This window comes from Sapajus apella, unplaced genomic scaffold, assembly GCF_009761245.1.
Source record: "Sapajus apella isolate SASKATOON/1434 unplaced genomic scaffold, GSC_monkey_1.0 scaffold33, whole genome shotgun sequence".
Classification (NCBI taxonomy): Eukaryota; Metazoa; Chordata; class Mammalia; order Primates; family Cebidae; genus Sapajus; species Sapajus apella.
Window position 1 is genome coordinate 1,479,469 of NW_022436973.1, and position 15,497 is coordinate 1,494,965.

The 15,497-nt window shown below is 45.2% G+C and overlaps 1 protein-coding gene across 13 annotated transcripts in view; it reads left to right on the forward strand.

Annotated features, from left to right (window-relative positions):
* PTPRT (protein tyrosine phosphatase receptor type T) overlaps nucleotides 1-15,497 on the forward strand; it is a 1,128,767-nt gene that overhangs the window by 1,041,298 nt on the left and 71,972 nt on the right. For 7 of the 13 annotated variants that reach the window (XM_032295655.1, XM_032295656.1, XM_032295658.1 and 4 more), the window contains one exon: nucleotides 14,280-14,367. In XM_032295655.1, coding sequence (XP_032151546.1) covers nucleotides 14,280-14,367 — 88 coding nt within the window. Of the gene's footprint in view, nucleotides 1-14,279; nucleotides 14,368-14,677; nucleotides 14,801-15,497 lie in introns of all 13 variants that reach the window. The other 6 variants (XM_032295649.1, XM_032295654.1, XM_032295650.1 and 3 more) reach the window with 1 other exon arrangement.

The window sequence follows — 15,497 nt, forward strand, 5'->3', positions numbered from 1 at the left end:
GTCTAGTGACTGATACAGGCTTTCAGTTGGAATTGTCCGCTGGAAGACCTACACATGGCCTCTTCAGGTGGCCTCGGCTTCTTCACAGCATGGTAGCCTTGGGATAGTTGGAGTATTTCCATGGTGGCTCAGCGCTCCAAAGGTGGGCCCCCCAGATAACAAGGTGAAAAGTGCATCACCTTTGTGACCTAAACTCGGGTGTAACACTGTATTATTTCTCAATGTACTATTGGTTGTAAACAAGTAAAAACACCCCATATTCTAGGAGAGGAGAATTTGACTCTATCCCTTGATGAGGAGGGGCAGCTGCCAGGTTCTAGAGGAGCCTGCAGAGCAAGAAATATTGAAAAATAAAATCTTTGGATAATACAGTCTGTCAAAATTACCACGGAAAAAGCAAGAGTAGAGCAAGGAAGGGAGATGTGTTCCAGGGATCTAAAGTAGAGGAGGTTCTAATAGTAAATAGGGTAAAAGGGTAGTCCTTCATTAGAAGATGAAATTTGAATATAGACATGGTGGAAGATATCTGGAGGAAGAGAGTTCCAGATCTAGAGAGGAATGTGCCTGGCACATACAAGCAGCTGCAAAGAGGCCAGGGTGGCAGAGGTAGAGTGAGCGAGGGGTGGAAGTAATCGGAGATTCGACTGGAGAAATAAAGAGGGCCGTGACCGTGCCATGCATTACAAGCTGTTGTAAGGACTTCAGCTTTTACACTGACTAAAATGGAAAGCCACTGCAGAGTTTTGAAAAGACAAGTGCTCATGATCTGGCCTTACTTCATTCTAGCTGCTGTGTTGAGAGTGGAACTTAGGAAGGCAAGGGTGAAAGCAAGGAGACCAGTTAAGAGGCCAGTGTAGTAACCCAGGTGAGAGGCAAGGATGACTCGGGGCGTGGCAGAGGCGGTGGTGAGAAGTGGTTGGATTCTGAATATCTGTGAAAGATGGAGCCAACAGCATTTCCTAACACATGGTATATGTTACAGAAGGAATTAAGGGTGACTCCCAGGCTGTTGCCTGTGCCACTGGTAGGGTGGAGCTGCCTCTGGTGGAAATGGGGATGCTCAAGTAAGGCAGAGCTGGAACAGTCAGCAGTTTCATGTTAAATTGAGTTGGCAATGACCATGGCAAGACATCTTAGTGTCTCCGTGTGGTAAGGAGGTAGTTGGATCTCTGAAGCTGGAATTTGGGAAAGAAGCCTGGGTTGAAGAGAAACCTTTGGGAGTCGTTGGCCTGTAGCTGGTGAAAGGCACAAGACTGAGTGAGGTCACCAAGCAAGTGAGTATAGACAGAGACAAGGACCTAGGACCAGGCCTTTCAGAATTTCAGCTTTAAGATGTGAGAGCATTTCCCATGGGACAGTCACCGTATGAGGCTCTGGGAACTGAGAAGGTGAAATAGAACCCTTGCCTTCTAGGGAACTTAGAGCCTGTTCTTAGACACAAGCTGATCATTTCAATATCTTGGCAAAATGCCACAATAGAGGTACACCCAGAGCTATGAGAACTCTTGGGCATGGGATGCCTTGACCCAGCCTAAAGGTAAATACCCAGTGGCTTTCTGGAAAACATAAAGCCTAAATCAAAGCTTGAGAAGTAGGAAGAACCAAATTCAAGAAGGGAAGGGCGTTCCAGGCAGGGCAGCTAGCACAAGCTATGGCATGGGAATGTGCGTAGCAGGTTGAGTGAGGGGAGCCAGAAACGGTTTGGGAGGAAGCATGGAGCGAGATGGGGCGGAAATTGTCAACAGGGGCCAGGATGAGGCAAAAGGCGAGTATTTGTAACGCTAATGAGTTTGGATTTTAATCAAGGAGCCACTGGAGCCATCAAAGAGAGCAGGACATTTTTTAAGTCGATTTGCATTTTAGATTTTGTAGAGATCAGAGCAGGGACAACAGAGGCAGGTAGGCGGCTGGGACAGTAATTCAAGGAAAAGATGGGGCTACTCAAACCAGGAGACTGGGCCCAGAGCCCAGACAAGCCTACGCACGTTCTCTGCATGTAGAGCCATAAAATCAGCTTGTTCTCATTGGCATGAAAACTTGAGTCTCTCAATATATATTTTAAGTTTAATCATTTGAAATAGTGTATGAACAGTCTTGACTTGAGAGTCAAAATGCCTGGAATCAAGTCCTATAACATTCATTAAGTATTTAGGTGACCTTAGGCAGGCCACTGTCCTCTGGGCCTCCGTTTCCACATTTATGCAGTGAGAGCAAAGGGATTTGTCAAAGTGATCCAAAGAACCCTTCTGTCACTGGTATTCTGGGAGCCTAAATAAGAACCAATCAGCCGAGCCAGCTGGGCCTCCCTCCCACTGATGGTCGCATGGGACGTCACTCTCTGGAGCCACCACTCGTGGTTATATCTCAAGTTCTGAAAAACAAAATTGGCCAAGGGCCTTGGGCTCCTAGGAGCTCAAGGAGGCCCCAGGCAAATTAACTTCACCTGCCAGACAGATCTGCACCTCAGTCAGAGGCTTTCAATTTGGGTTGCACATTAGAATTACCTGGGGGAGTTTTAAAAAACAATGCTCAGGCCACATTTCAGATCAGTTACATCAGAATCGCTGAGGGTGGGATGTATATTTCAGTGTTTTCTAAGCCCTCCAGTTGATGACAATATTTAAAGCTGAGAACCACTAAGTAAACCCATGGAGTCCCCAGCATGTTTCCTGCTTGTGCCCACAGACCCATCCCCTGGCATACTCTGCCTGCCAACCCTCAGGTCTACTCTCACTGATGAAAGGGCGTGTGATTCTGAACCATATGCCCTTCCTATTAAAGTCAAGAGCATGTAATTCTGAAGCAAGTGTCCTTCCTCCCCAGTCTGCTTCCCCCACAGCTCCAGTTCTCTCATCTTCCCCTGTTACACAGCAAAACCCTAAGGATCACAGCAAAATATAAGAGATGTGGGCTGGAGAGCCAAGTTGTCTGTGTGCTGTATAACCCCTGCCATGGTAGTCAGAAGAGCAGCAGGTTTAGGGAAGATGAGGGTGAATTGGAAAAGGTGACTTTGTGATGGAGAGAAGGAAGAAAGCACGTTCATCCCAGTTCCACCCAGACAGCCTGTCATCGTAATGAATGGAACAAGCCCAGTAGGGCAACCAGAAGGTATCTGGTTATTACAACTCCATTAAGACCATTTAAAGCAACAAGGAACAGCTGTGAGGAATATCATGCAGCCTAATGAAGAGCAAACATTTGTTCATTTTCCAGCTCGGGACGGACCCACCATATGTATGGCTCTTGTGGGGAAGGCTTGTGTTGTCATCTTGCTCTTAGTCATCTGTGGGTGACGGGGTAATGGCAGGCAGTCAGCTTCTGAATGGGGCATAACCAGAGAGATGGAAGTTTCAGGTCACCCCAGGTGCTTCCTTCTCTGCTTAGAGCCACCTGAGCTGTGTCAGAGTATATCTCTGCTTCTCCAACAAGGCTTCTTCTCCTCAGCTGGTAACAGAGTGACAGAATTTTCCACGGCAGGCAACCCCAGAAAGGCTCTGTTTCAGCTCCTCAATTTGCAGATGTGCGTGGTTCTAGGGAGGGGACTGAGGAATTACTGGTCCATGCCCAAATTCTGAATGGGAAATCCATGATTGTTCTTCAACTCTGGGAACTCATAATGACCAAACTAGGAAGACCTGGCTCCACCTGCTCATTTCAGTCCATTCCACCCCACCTCCAGATTGAAAAAAGAAGACAATAGGCCATTAGAGGGAGTTGCCAAAACCCATCAGTGACCCATGTGGTTTCAAACTTGGGAGTTTTCCAGAAGGAAAGAGCTCATGTGGAAGACTGTTAACTCAGCCTTTTCCTTTTAGCCTATTTTATTGTTCTACTTACAATATTGTTTGTAACAGAGCACATGGTGGGTTTTTTGTTTTAATACAGGATCTCCCCCAACCAAGTGAACAATTTTCAGGTAGTCCTGTAGAAAAATCCTTTGACCAAGAGTCAAAACCTGGTTCTCAATCTGCCCCTGAGACTCTGGTTGGTCTTGGGCAAGACTCTTTCCTCTCTGGGTCTCATTTTCATCTGTGAAATGTTTGGCTACATGCTTTGCATGAAATTCTGAAGGCTGATAGTATATGCTTCTATTTTATACACAGTCCATCTGACCAGAAACACTGATCAAGTATTTATTGTGCACCTGACACTGTCTGGGCACTGGAGTTAGAAAGCTATATAAAGAAAATAAAGACGCGACTTTAAACTCATGGTCTTGCTGCACCATGTAATGATGTAACAGAGCTCTAGTTCAGATGCTTTGGAGATACATTTGCTTTTTGTCACTTCTTGTTGCCAAAACCTATCAGAAGTTTCACAAAAGATAAGACTCCGAGTTAGAGAAAAGTAGAAGAAGATGGGTAGAGAAGAAGGAGGTGTGCAAGAGGGAGCTACATGTGCAAGTCTTGGAAGCAAAAAACGATTGAAATTCTGCAGCCAGCTTTTGAGGAGAAACAAAGATGCCTGCCTATGAAAGGAAAAATAAAATGAAAGTAGTTGGGGAGATTTAATAGGAATCTTACACCCCTTGCACCATTTTCTTGAAAAGAGTTACCAAGGTTATGATCGTGGCCCCTGGCAGTCTGCCTCTTCACCATAGCTGGCTACAAGTTTAGAGGAGAGTTGCTGGCCTAGAGTCAGCCACCCGGAAGCTCAGGCATGACCATGGAGACGTGTGGAGGCAGCTGGAAGTCTGTAGCCTGAAGTGGATTATGGGGATCCCAAAATTCAAGATTGTGGGTTCCCAGCTGGGAAGACTAGAGGTAAGCTCATGTGAGAATCCCCATTAAGCTATAGACTTCTTGAGGGCAGAAAATTTGTCATCTAAAAGGCCTTGTGTAGCTTTTAATTGGGCCTTTTAAAGAGTGCCTGTGAGTCTACGTGCAGACATGCACTCAACTTTCCGCCTTGATCAAAGTTCCTGTCACAGACAAATACCTCCATCTTGCTGCAATCTGATTTTCTACTTAGCTTTACCTGCAGAACTCATAAATTACTGTCTATTTAGTGACACGGTACGCAATAATATTTGCTCTCCTGATGCCACTCTGAGTAGACATCATTAGTCATCCTCTCCTGCCTTCTCTGTCCACATTTATAATCCCTAAGGCATGTGCTTTTCAGCATGGAAGTTGGCATTTGTTGAAAGCTTGGCCTCTGCCAAGGCCACTACTAACTCCTGCAGCACCTTAGAGTGAAATAGCAAAAGGTGCCTCAAGATATTTGACTGTCACCTTCCAAAAAGTGTTCATAATGAATATGAAAACCTGAAATTTCTGCCATGTGCATGGTGCTCCCATAGGTGCAGTGCTCTTGGATTATACGCAGCCTACACAGCTATCTGTGATTCCCTTGCCACCCACAAGCTGGTCACCGTCACCAGTAAATGTGTTCACTGAACCCATGGACCACAGTAGAGACCAGACCTTAGGCTCCCAACAGATTATGAAACTTTCCCATTCCCTGAATGCTATTTGACCTACACCTAGAGGGACAGACTTGTCCCAGTTTGCCAAAAATGGTCCCTGTTTTAAAACTGAAAGTCCTACATCCTGGGACCCCCTTTGGTCTGAGACAAACCAGAATGGATGTTTCAGAGAGCTCCTATTTTTGTGCTTGTAAGAAAAACAAAAAGCCCTCATGTTTCTACTGTTGTGGAAGACAGTGTGGCAATTCCTCAAGGATCTAGAACCAGAAATACCATTTGGCCCAGCAATCTCATTACTGGGTATATACCCAAAAGATTATAAATCATTCTACTGTAAAGACACATACACACATTGTATACTGCAGCACTATTTACAATAGCAAAGACTTGGAACCAACCCAAATACCCATCAATAATAGATGGGATAAAGAAAATGTGCTATATACACCGTGGAATACCATGCAGCCATAAAACATAATAAGTTCATGTCATTTGCAGGGACATGGATGAAGCTGGGAGCCATCATTCTCAGCAAACTAACACAGGAACAGAAAACCAAACACCACATGTTCTCACTCGTAAGTGGGAGTTGAACATATGTATACCAATGATGTGGAGCTTAAAACCTAGATGATGGGTTGATAGGTGCAGCAAACCACCATGGCACATGTATACCTTTGTAACAAACCTGCATATTCTGCACAGGTATTCCAAAATTTAAAGTTAAAAAAACTGGATGTTTTTGACCGAAAATGGCAAGAGAATGAGTCCTACAAGTGGGCAGAAGCCTCAATATTATATCCGCGAGACAGAGGATATGAAAGATGGAATACTCTGAGCACCTACTGTGTACTAGGCATTGTGCCAGGTGCTATGGGTATTGTCTCCGATAATCACTAATCATCACAAAGTTCTGTGGGATGTGTTATTTTTTACTTTTAAAAATGTACAGACTCTAAGATTTAAGTTTTATGAGCTTTAACTAATGCATAGAGTCAGGACCAACACGATCAGGACACATGAGAATTTTAACCAAAAATTACCCTGTGCTACCCCTGTGTAGTTAAATCCTTCCTCACCCATAACCTGAAGGATGCATTATTGACTGTTTTCAGAAACATTTATTGACACTTGAAGTGGTGAACTTACTTGCAGTCAAAATAGTCACTCTAGTCTGTCTGCCTTTTGCAAAGCCTTGCCTTTTCCCTGACTCATATACACAGTTAGTGTGCAAGGGGTATTTCTTGACAAGACGAAGGAAGGACCCAGGTAAAATGGTACTTCCTTGCTGAAGACTCTCCAGAGTCTTCTGTGTACCAGGAGAGTTCAGTGCTGGCCAGGAGTGTGGGGAAATCCTGGCAGGCTGGACTGAACATGGAGGAGGCAGGCCCTCAGCTGTGCCCTGGAGCATCAGCCAGGAACTGCCTCATCACCAATCCCTGTGCCTGGTTTTGCTGCACCCTAGGGCATCACATACCCAATTACTCCAGGGATACAGTCAATCCAAGGGGAATGAAGGAGGGCATTGCAAATGATAGAATCTGCTGACAATAGGAGGTGAGCGGGGAAATGAAATAGTCTGGCACGCCCTCAGCCTTGAATTGGGAGTGAACTGCTCTAGGAAGCTTTGTGTTTTGACATCTTACTATTTTAGGCATAACTCAAAAAGGCTTAGGTGCAAAGAAGAATGTCTAAAGAAGGATGGCAAGCTTCTGTTGGCTTGCCTCAGGAGGGCCAGGTGGAAGAAAAAATCAGCCACACAGGCATCAGGGATCATTCTCAGTTCTAGCAGATGATTAAAGTACTAAGTGGGACACTGAGGTAGATTTCATAGTCCTGTGGACTGAGGCAGCACAGCAGAACTGAAGAAGACCTAAGAACCTGGCTCAGCTCTGTGGATGGGAGGGTGGGTTGCAGTCATAGGGAGAGTCGGTCGGGGACAGGTACCAGATGATAATCTTATTCTAAAATCTATAAAGCCTATCATCAAGGATAAAGCAGGGTTCCAAGGACAAGCACTGTCCACCATTTATCATGATGCTCGTGCTGGCTCAGCCTCCCCCTCTTAAAAAACTTCCAAAACATTCCCATTGAATTATCATAAAACTCACGTTCTTGTCCTTGGTCCACAAGACCTTGGTTGAACACCCTGCCCCAACCCTGAGCCAAATCCACATTACTTGTCATCTTCCTCCTCTCGTTCTCTCTGCTCTGGAGAGCCTCCCTTCAAGTTCTAGAACACAAAAAGCTCATTCCATCCCAGGCCCTCCATACCTGCTGTTCCCTCTGCAGGGAACATTCTTTCCCCAGCTCTCGCCAAAGCCGGCACCTGCTAATTTTCGTTTTTAGCTGAACTGTGTCAGCCAGAGATCAGCAGGGACACACCTCCTGGAGTTGAACAGGTTGGGTTTATCTCTTGTTGCAGTGAGGTGAATGCATACCTGGAAGGGTGCGTTCCTGTGGGACATTTCAGGAAGAGTTGTGTTAGAAAGGACTCAGAATGTGGGCTGTGTTTGCTGATTTGAGAGAGGGAGATGAGACTTTGTTTTAGGTTAAACACTATTGGGAGGTGGTATGATTGGATATCTTATACCTATGAGAAGAGAAGACCAGATACAGGCTAGAGCCGTAATTGGCAAAAAAAAAAAAAAAAAAAAAACAGTGGTCACTCATATTAACCAGAATAGGGAGGTATTGGGTCATTTTTTTGTCTTGGACAATGTTCATATTTTTGTCTGTGTCCAGACACAACTTGCTTTTGTCTTATTCCATCCTGGCCTCAGAGCAGCCTTGCCTGTGGTTGGTCTTCCGTGAAATTGTCCACGTTCAGTAGGAGAGCACCAGGGCCCACCTGTGAGTGCCAAGTCAGCTCCTAGATTTCAGGGGCTGCTTTTCTCCCTCTCAAATCTCGCCTTTTCAGAGTTCTGTCCATACCACCCTGTCTAGTCCCTTGCCCCGGTCCCTGTCTATCCCAGCACCTGGCATCCAGATGGTCGCTGGGGAGGGAAGGAAGTGAGCGAGGGAGGGAGCAGGGAGAGACTCACTCAGTGTATATTCTTGGGCAAGTCATTTCCTGTCTCGAGACCTCACTTTGCTGATCTATTAAATGAGTCAATAATTTTCTCAAAAGATCTTTCCAAATCTGACTTTTGAGGACTCTATAAATATCACAGCACAGCTCTCCAGGGACAAGGACATCCCCAAATACATCTTTTGAACTAAAAAAAAAAGGACTGCCTTGGAAAAGCAACACTGTTGAAGAGTAGGAAACATTTCCACACTCAGAGAGGATTGTAAAAATAGGGCTCAGCACTCTCAGGAGAAAAGAATGGGAAAATAAAAGCAAAGATTGATAATGGATGAATATAATGAGATGGCAATTTTGGTTTCAAAAGAATGTGATTAGCAGCTAATGACTGCCACCATTCCCTGGTCAATCTACTGTAACTAGCCATTAATGGAAAAATAATGCCCTCAGCTTGCTCACTTTGAAGATGGAAATGAGTCTCCCTTTCATACTTTTCCCCCCTCATATTTTTTTCTCTAGGAGATTATCCCTTATTAGATTGTAGCTCCCTAAATAAGGAAATGGATGTGTGATCAAAGTCTGCCAGTTACGGGGTCATTACCACTCCCTCCAGGCAACTCTATTAGGCATCCCTCCTCTGCTTTTACCAACATCGTCACAGCCCCCAGGCCCACTCGGTCTCCTTCAGTCTCCACTAAGGGAGACAGAGGCTCCCAGGACCATGATGGGGCCTGCGTGGTTTCCCACGAAATGCCACTCACTCACCACAACTGTTTTGTTTGGTTTAGAATTGTCAAGGGATAGGTGCATACTGCGGTGTCTCCTGGAAGGCATCGTGTTTGTTGATGGTGAGAGGACCCCAAACTGCCATTCAAGGATTCCGGGAGTGAACAGAAGGGACTTTCATCAAATCTCTGCAGGATGTCACAGGACAGAGAAAGTACGCACATTTACTCTGTGGGGCCCCATGAGATGGCATAGGCAAAGTACAGGGAGGTTGAGTAAAGGAAAAACTCTGGTCAATCTGTCCAAAAGAGAGGCCAGAAGTTGGAGAAGTGGTGAGCTATCTGTCACAGAGGGTATCCAAGTGATACATGCTATGGATCCCCTTATCAGCTACTTGGAAGGCCATTGTGGATGGGAACACAATTGGGCCATTTTCAAGGTCACTGACACCTCTAGGATCCCTGGATATTTGCTCCTGAATGCACAGAAGCCACCTCATTCACTAATAATTATTTCACTCATTCATTCATCCTAAAGAGGTCTTTCAAGCATCTCTGAAGTATGGAGCCAGCATTGGGTTCTGGAGATACAGTCATGACTAAGATCCTACGCTTTCCCTGGAGGAGCCCATGGCCAAATTGAGAAACAGAATTAAATTATTAGATGCAAAGAAGTCCATCTAATAATAGAAGTGGCTGGCTCTAAGTGGGGATGCAGTGGGGTGAAGGAGAGTGAACAGAGAAGACTCCACAAAGAAGATGCTTACACTGGGTTTTGAAGGATATGTAGGAGTTTGCCAGATGAATTCAGATGAAAGGGAATTTCAGGCAAAGGGAACAGCATGTGAAAAGTCTTATAAGTTTTAAACACCTTATAACCAACAATATAGATATAAGGGCCAGAAGTGAGGCTGTAGGGGCATTTGGGGTGAAGTCATTAAGGACCTAAAGAATTTGAAATTTGTCCTGAAGGCAATGGCAAGAGGAGTAACTGGGTCCTATTCACATTTTAGAATGATCTCTCTGATTACAGTGGAGAATGGATTGGAGGGCACAAAACCAAAACAAAAGGAACCAATGCGGAGAATTGTGGGAAAGTATTTTAAAGTCACTATTTGCAAAAATCATGGCTGCATAGTAGTATCACGTGGGGAGCTTTAAACACTACCAATGCCTATGTCCCACCCCAGATAGTCTGACTTAACTGGCCTTCAGGAGGACCTTGGTTTTGGGAGTTGTAAAGCCTCCCCAGGTGATTCTAGTGTGCAGTCATAAAGAGACCTTAAGATAACTATCACAAACCCTGGCACATAGCAAGTACTCAACACAGTTTTGTTTTGTTTTTTTCAAAAAATTAGTATGAAAACAGTCATGCTGTCCTGCTTTTGGCTTCACCCCACTTTCAAGGGGACATAATTTGGATGAACAATTGGCTTTTATCACAGAGGGTTTCAGGTACAGAATCCACCCTCAAAAGATCAGCTTCGACATCCAGAAATCCAGCGCTACCACTGAGAGCAGGAACTTCCCTTCACATACAGAGAATAGACCTGCCAAACTGCCTGGAAGAGCTGGAGCTACCTGGCTGGGATAGAGGGTGGGGCTAGGGCTAGAATCTGAGTTCTAAGAGTTACCTGCAGCAGCTGGAAGCATCTTCCATCTAGAGATGGCCTAAACTGGTGGCAAGATGGATGCAGGGTTTGGTAAAATGAGGAGCAAGAAGAGAAACAGGAAAAGGAGATGAATGAGAAAGAACCAGGGGAGAAAAGTGAGGGATAAGCCCCACATTTGTAAAATGAGCACTTACCTATCCTTATAACATTTTTGCCATATCCAGATTTAGGTCAGAGATTGGTGCCCAAAGCCTAGCACCTGTTTTGCTTCTCTTCCAGGGTGTTTATCTAAGGGCGTTGGACACACAGAGCAAAATTATGACCCATTCATAGCTATTAAGGTACTTTATTATCCCTTATAATCTAAACCCTGAGAAAGGCTAATTTGTAGAACATGGCTCAGCCTGAGAACCCCAGGCAAGGAACTCCTTCCTGCGCCCTGTAATGAATCTGAAATGGCTAAGCAGCAGAATGAGCACTAATTCCACCTGCTCAATCATTGCATGGATGAGGATCATAGTCATGCTTCTAGCATAAAGGTCAGCACGCTATAGCCGCAGGCTAAATCCAGCCCAACACTTATTTTTGTAAATAAGGATGTATTGGAACACAGCGATGCCCATTTGTTTGCTTTTTATCTGTGACTGTTTTCACTCTACAGCAGTAGAGTATGAGTTGTTGCAGCAGAGACTACGCAACCTGCAAAGCCCAAACTGCTTTCTAGTTGACCCATTACAGAAAAAACATTCCAACTCCCACTGTAGGAAAAGACTCACCTAGGTTGATTTAACACTTGAGAGACCAGATGCAAGAAAGGTAGAACTGTGCATGAGCACTGACCTGCTCAGAACCTGCCAATAAAACAGGGCTTATTGAGGGGTTGACTTTCTGATCAACCTGGTTACATGTTCCTTCTTGCTCAGGGTGGACCTAGTAAGGAATAGATGGGCAAAGGCAAGGCTGGTGTATTAAGATGGATGGCGGGTTCTCCTCCTGCCCTGCTGACAGAGAGCTGTGTAGAATGAAGGTGTTGTAAAGTCAGTCTCAGAGGTAATGCAAGGGCATATGGAGGATGTTCAGCCTATTCTACTAAAGGCAGGCTAGAGAGAGTAATCAAAATGTGGTCTGATCATCATGCTTCTGCGGCTTTTCTATAGCCGTTTCCACACCCTTAACTGCCCATCCTCTCTATGAAATAACTGACTACACCCTCCCCTGTATTTCCATGCCACTTGGCTCATAACTCTTGTAAATCATCCCACATGGTTGTTGACTTGTCTGTCTTATCGATGGTTGCCCTCCTCTTAAAGTGACTGATGATTTCTATCTCCTCCCTACCTCTAAGCTCTGGGTGTCTGTGTCCAACTTCCTATTTGACATCAGCTTGGATGTCTAGTAGATCTCTCAAACATGGCTGCCATTATTTGTATTTTGAGCATTTTTTTTTTTAAAAAAAGTATGCAGTATTCAGTGCTAGGCACTCTTCTAAGCACTTTATGCACTCAGAACACAACACTTAATTCTTGCCTCTCCAATCCTGTTTCTGTCCTAGGCTTTTCCATATCCATACATAACACCCCTCTCCACTCCGTTCTGCAAACCAGCGATCTAAGGGTCAGCCTTCATTCCTCTCTGTCCCTCACAGTCGGCGCCTATGGCAGATGTGTTGGTGCCCTGTACACATCCTGTCTACACTCACTGTTTCCATGCTTGCCCACCTGATGGCTTCCTCCTGTAAACACCTGTGACTTTTTGCCTGAGGGCTTCTTCAAGACAGAAGAATATGCACACTCTGTCCACAGATCATGGAAGAAGTGCTGGGGAGTTCCCAGGAGTTGTCCTCAACCAATACTCGATGAGAATTGATGAATAACTACCCCAACTTCGCACTCCCCCATGGTGGGACAACTCTGAGGCATGAGATGTGCCCATTGGATTATACCCCGATTGTGCACAGTGGCAACCTGCTCATTGATGTGCCCTATATTGACTTCATTCCCTGGATTGTGCCACTGCCACATTCTCCCACCCAAACTTCTTGGGATTGCCTCCCAAACAATTTACTTGTGCCTGACTTCTTATCTCTGAGTCTGCTTCTGAGGCAACCCAAGTCAATAATATTCAACTGAACATCCTGCTCACATCACTTCTCACACGTCCACCGCCACCACCCTGGTCTAAGAGTCCATGGTACCATCGTGTGTTGCCTGGAGTACTACCACAACTTTCTAGCAGATCTCCTTGCATCCTCCATGGCCCTCCCAGAGCCTGTGTTCCATACGTGAGCCACAATGTACTTGGTAATATATGAATCTGATCAGACGATTCCCCTGCCCAAAACCCCCTAATTTTTTTTTATCACACTTAGAACAATGCCCAATTCATTAACCAGTAATAGCAATGCCTTATATAATCCAGCCTCCCCCATCTACTGTAGATACTTCCATCACTACTTCTCCCCTCCCCACATCACTCCATTCCTTGAATATTGTCGTTTGCTTTCTGCCTGACCATCTTTGCACCTGCTGTTCCCTCTGCCTGAAAAGCACTTTCTACTTTCCTTGGTGTGAGTTGCTGTCCCATATTAAGGAATTACACTATCATGAAGGAATGACAGTGTCTATTATTAATGAAGTCCCCCTTATCTGCAGTTTTGCTTTTCATGGTTTCAGTTACCCAAGGTCAATCACAGTCAAAAAATATTAAGATATTTAGAGAGAGAGAAAGACTGCATTTATATAACATATTATAGTATATTATTGTCATCATTCTATTTTATAATTATTCTTAATCTCTTACTGTGCCTAATTTATAAATTGAACTTTATCATAGGTATGTATATGTGAGAAGAAAACATAGTATACATAGGCTTCGGTACTACCCATGGTTTCAGGAGTCCCCACTGGGGGATCTTGGAACAAATCCTCCAAGGATAAGGGAGGACTACTGTAACTTAAATGCTACCTTCTTGGAGAAGCCCTCCCGGAGTGTATAATCTGAAATAATTCTCATTCCTCATCACTATCCCTTTATCCTGCTTTATTTTCATCACAGCATTTTCATATCTAAAATTTAACATTTTTTTTCATTTGCTACATTTTCTGGCTTGCTGGAAACTCAAGGGGAACTTGTCTGTTTGTCTTCATCCCTAGTACCTAAAATAGTGCCCAGCCCATGTTAGGGGCTCAGTAAGTATCTGTTGAGTGTGTGAATGAATAAATCAGTGAAGGGACAAGCGATTTCCTGAACAGGACTAGATTGTAAACTCATGACGCTGAAGACATCAATTACATATGAAACCATGAACAAGAAAGGTCCATGGACAGACCAAAATCTACATTCTCCCCAGGCCCCATCCAAGGGCATCTGTCCCTTTCCACTACAAGTTCCATTGCAGTGGGTCTCAATTCTGTCTATTGGTTCATCTCCACCTCGATAAAGCCCCTATCTCAGGCCACTCTAACCACTCTGTCCTTGCTTTTTAGGCCTTACCAGAGGGGCAGACAGCTTCGTGGGACACAGCCAAGGAGGATGAAAACCGCAATAAGAATCGATATGGGAACATCATATCCTGTAGGTGCCCTTCTGGGAGTTCCTAAGCTTCAGGTGTTGAGAACATCGGGGAAAAGAGGCTATTACTAGTATTTACCTGGAATTTGTTATCAAATAATCTTTGATGTCTCCAGCTTTGTGTCCACATGTCAAGATGGAAGCTTTATTTCAGTCTTATTGTCATCCCTAGACTGGATGACAAAGCATGGCTGATCTCAGCCGGAGGGAGCAGGCAGGGAGCTGGGTCAGGGCAGAGCAGAGCCATGAAGCCTCTTGGGGAAGAACCTCTGAAGGCTGGGTCTCACTGAGCATTGCCTGCTCAATTCCTCAGGTCGGGGAGGAAGCCCAGCCAAAAGGGCTGCCATACAGAAGACCCCACAGCTGGACAAAGAGATGAGCTCTGTGTTCCCAGAAGCTCCTCTAATTCAAAGGAGGACTTTGGCAGCAACCAGGGGTGAGGAGCATGGGCCCCAGCCTGAGAGGGAGGGGCCAGGAGCACCTGGACAAGAGAATGGTGCTCCTCCAAGGAGGAGGAGTCACATTGGCTGATGCTTGGAAGTAAAGGTTGATACTCAGGAGAAGCCAGTAACTGGCATATACCTGAGTCTTGGGGTATGCCCAACTCAGGCCCCACAGGAGCCCTGGGCTACTCCTACCACATGAGAGACAGGGTTCAGGGCAACACAGATTCTACCTGACCCCACTATAGGAGGGCAGGCCTCAAAGGTGAAGGCTGCTCCCAGGTCTGCCTCAGTGCAGCTCTGGAGGTACTGAGGCTGCAGGGAGAAAGTGCATTCTTAGGCAGAGCTAAGGAAGGACATCGCCTTTGCTCAGCAATGAGTTTCACCTTTCCCATAGGCACCCCCAGGAGTGACTCATTGATGAAGTCAGTGGTGCAGAGCAGTTAGTTACCACCCTCTGGAGTCAAACTGCCCAGGTTTCTATCCCAACTGTAGGGCCCTGGGAAAGTTACTTGACCTCTGTCAACTTTAGTTTCCTCCCCTTTAAAATGATGACGATAATAAGGTCAATGCAAAAAGGTCCATAAAACTCTCGCTACAGTGCCTGACACCATTACTCTTAGCCACAGGGTTACTTTCTTGAGGTCACTGATTAGCAGCATAAATCTATCATTCCACCTTATCTTATTA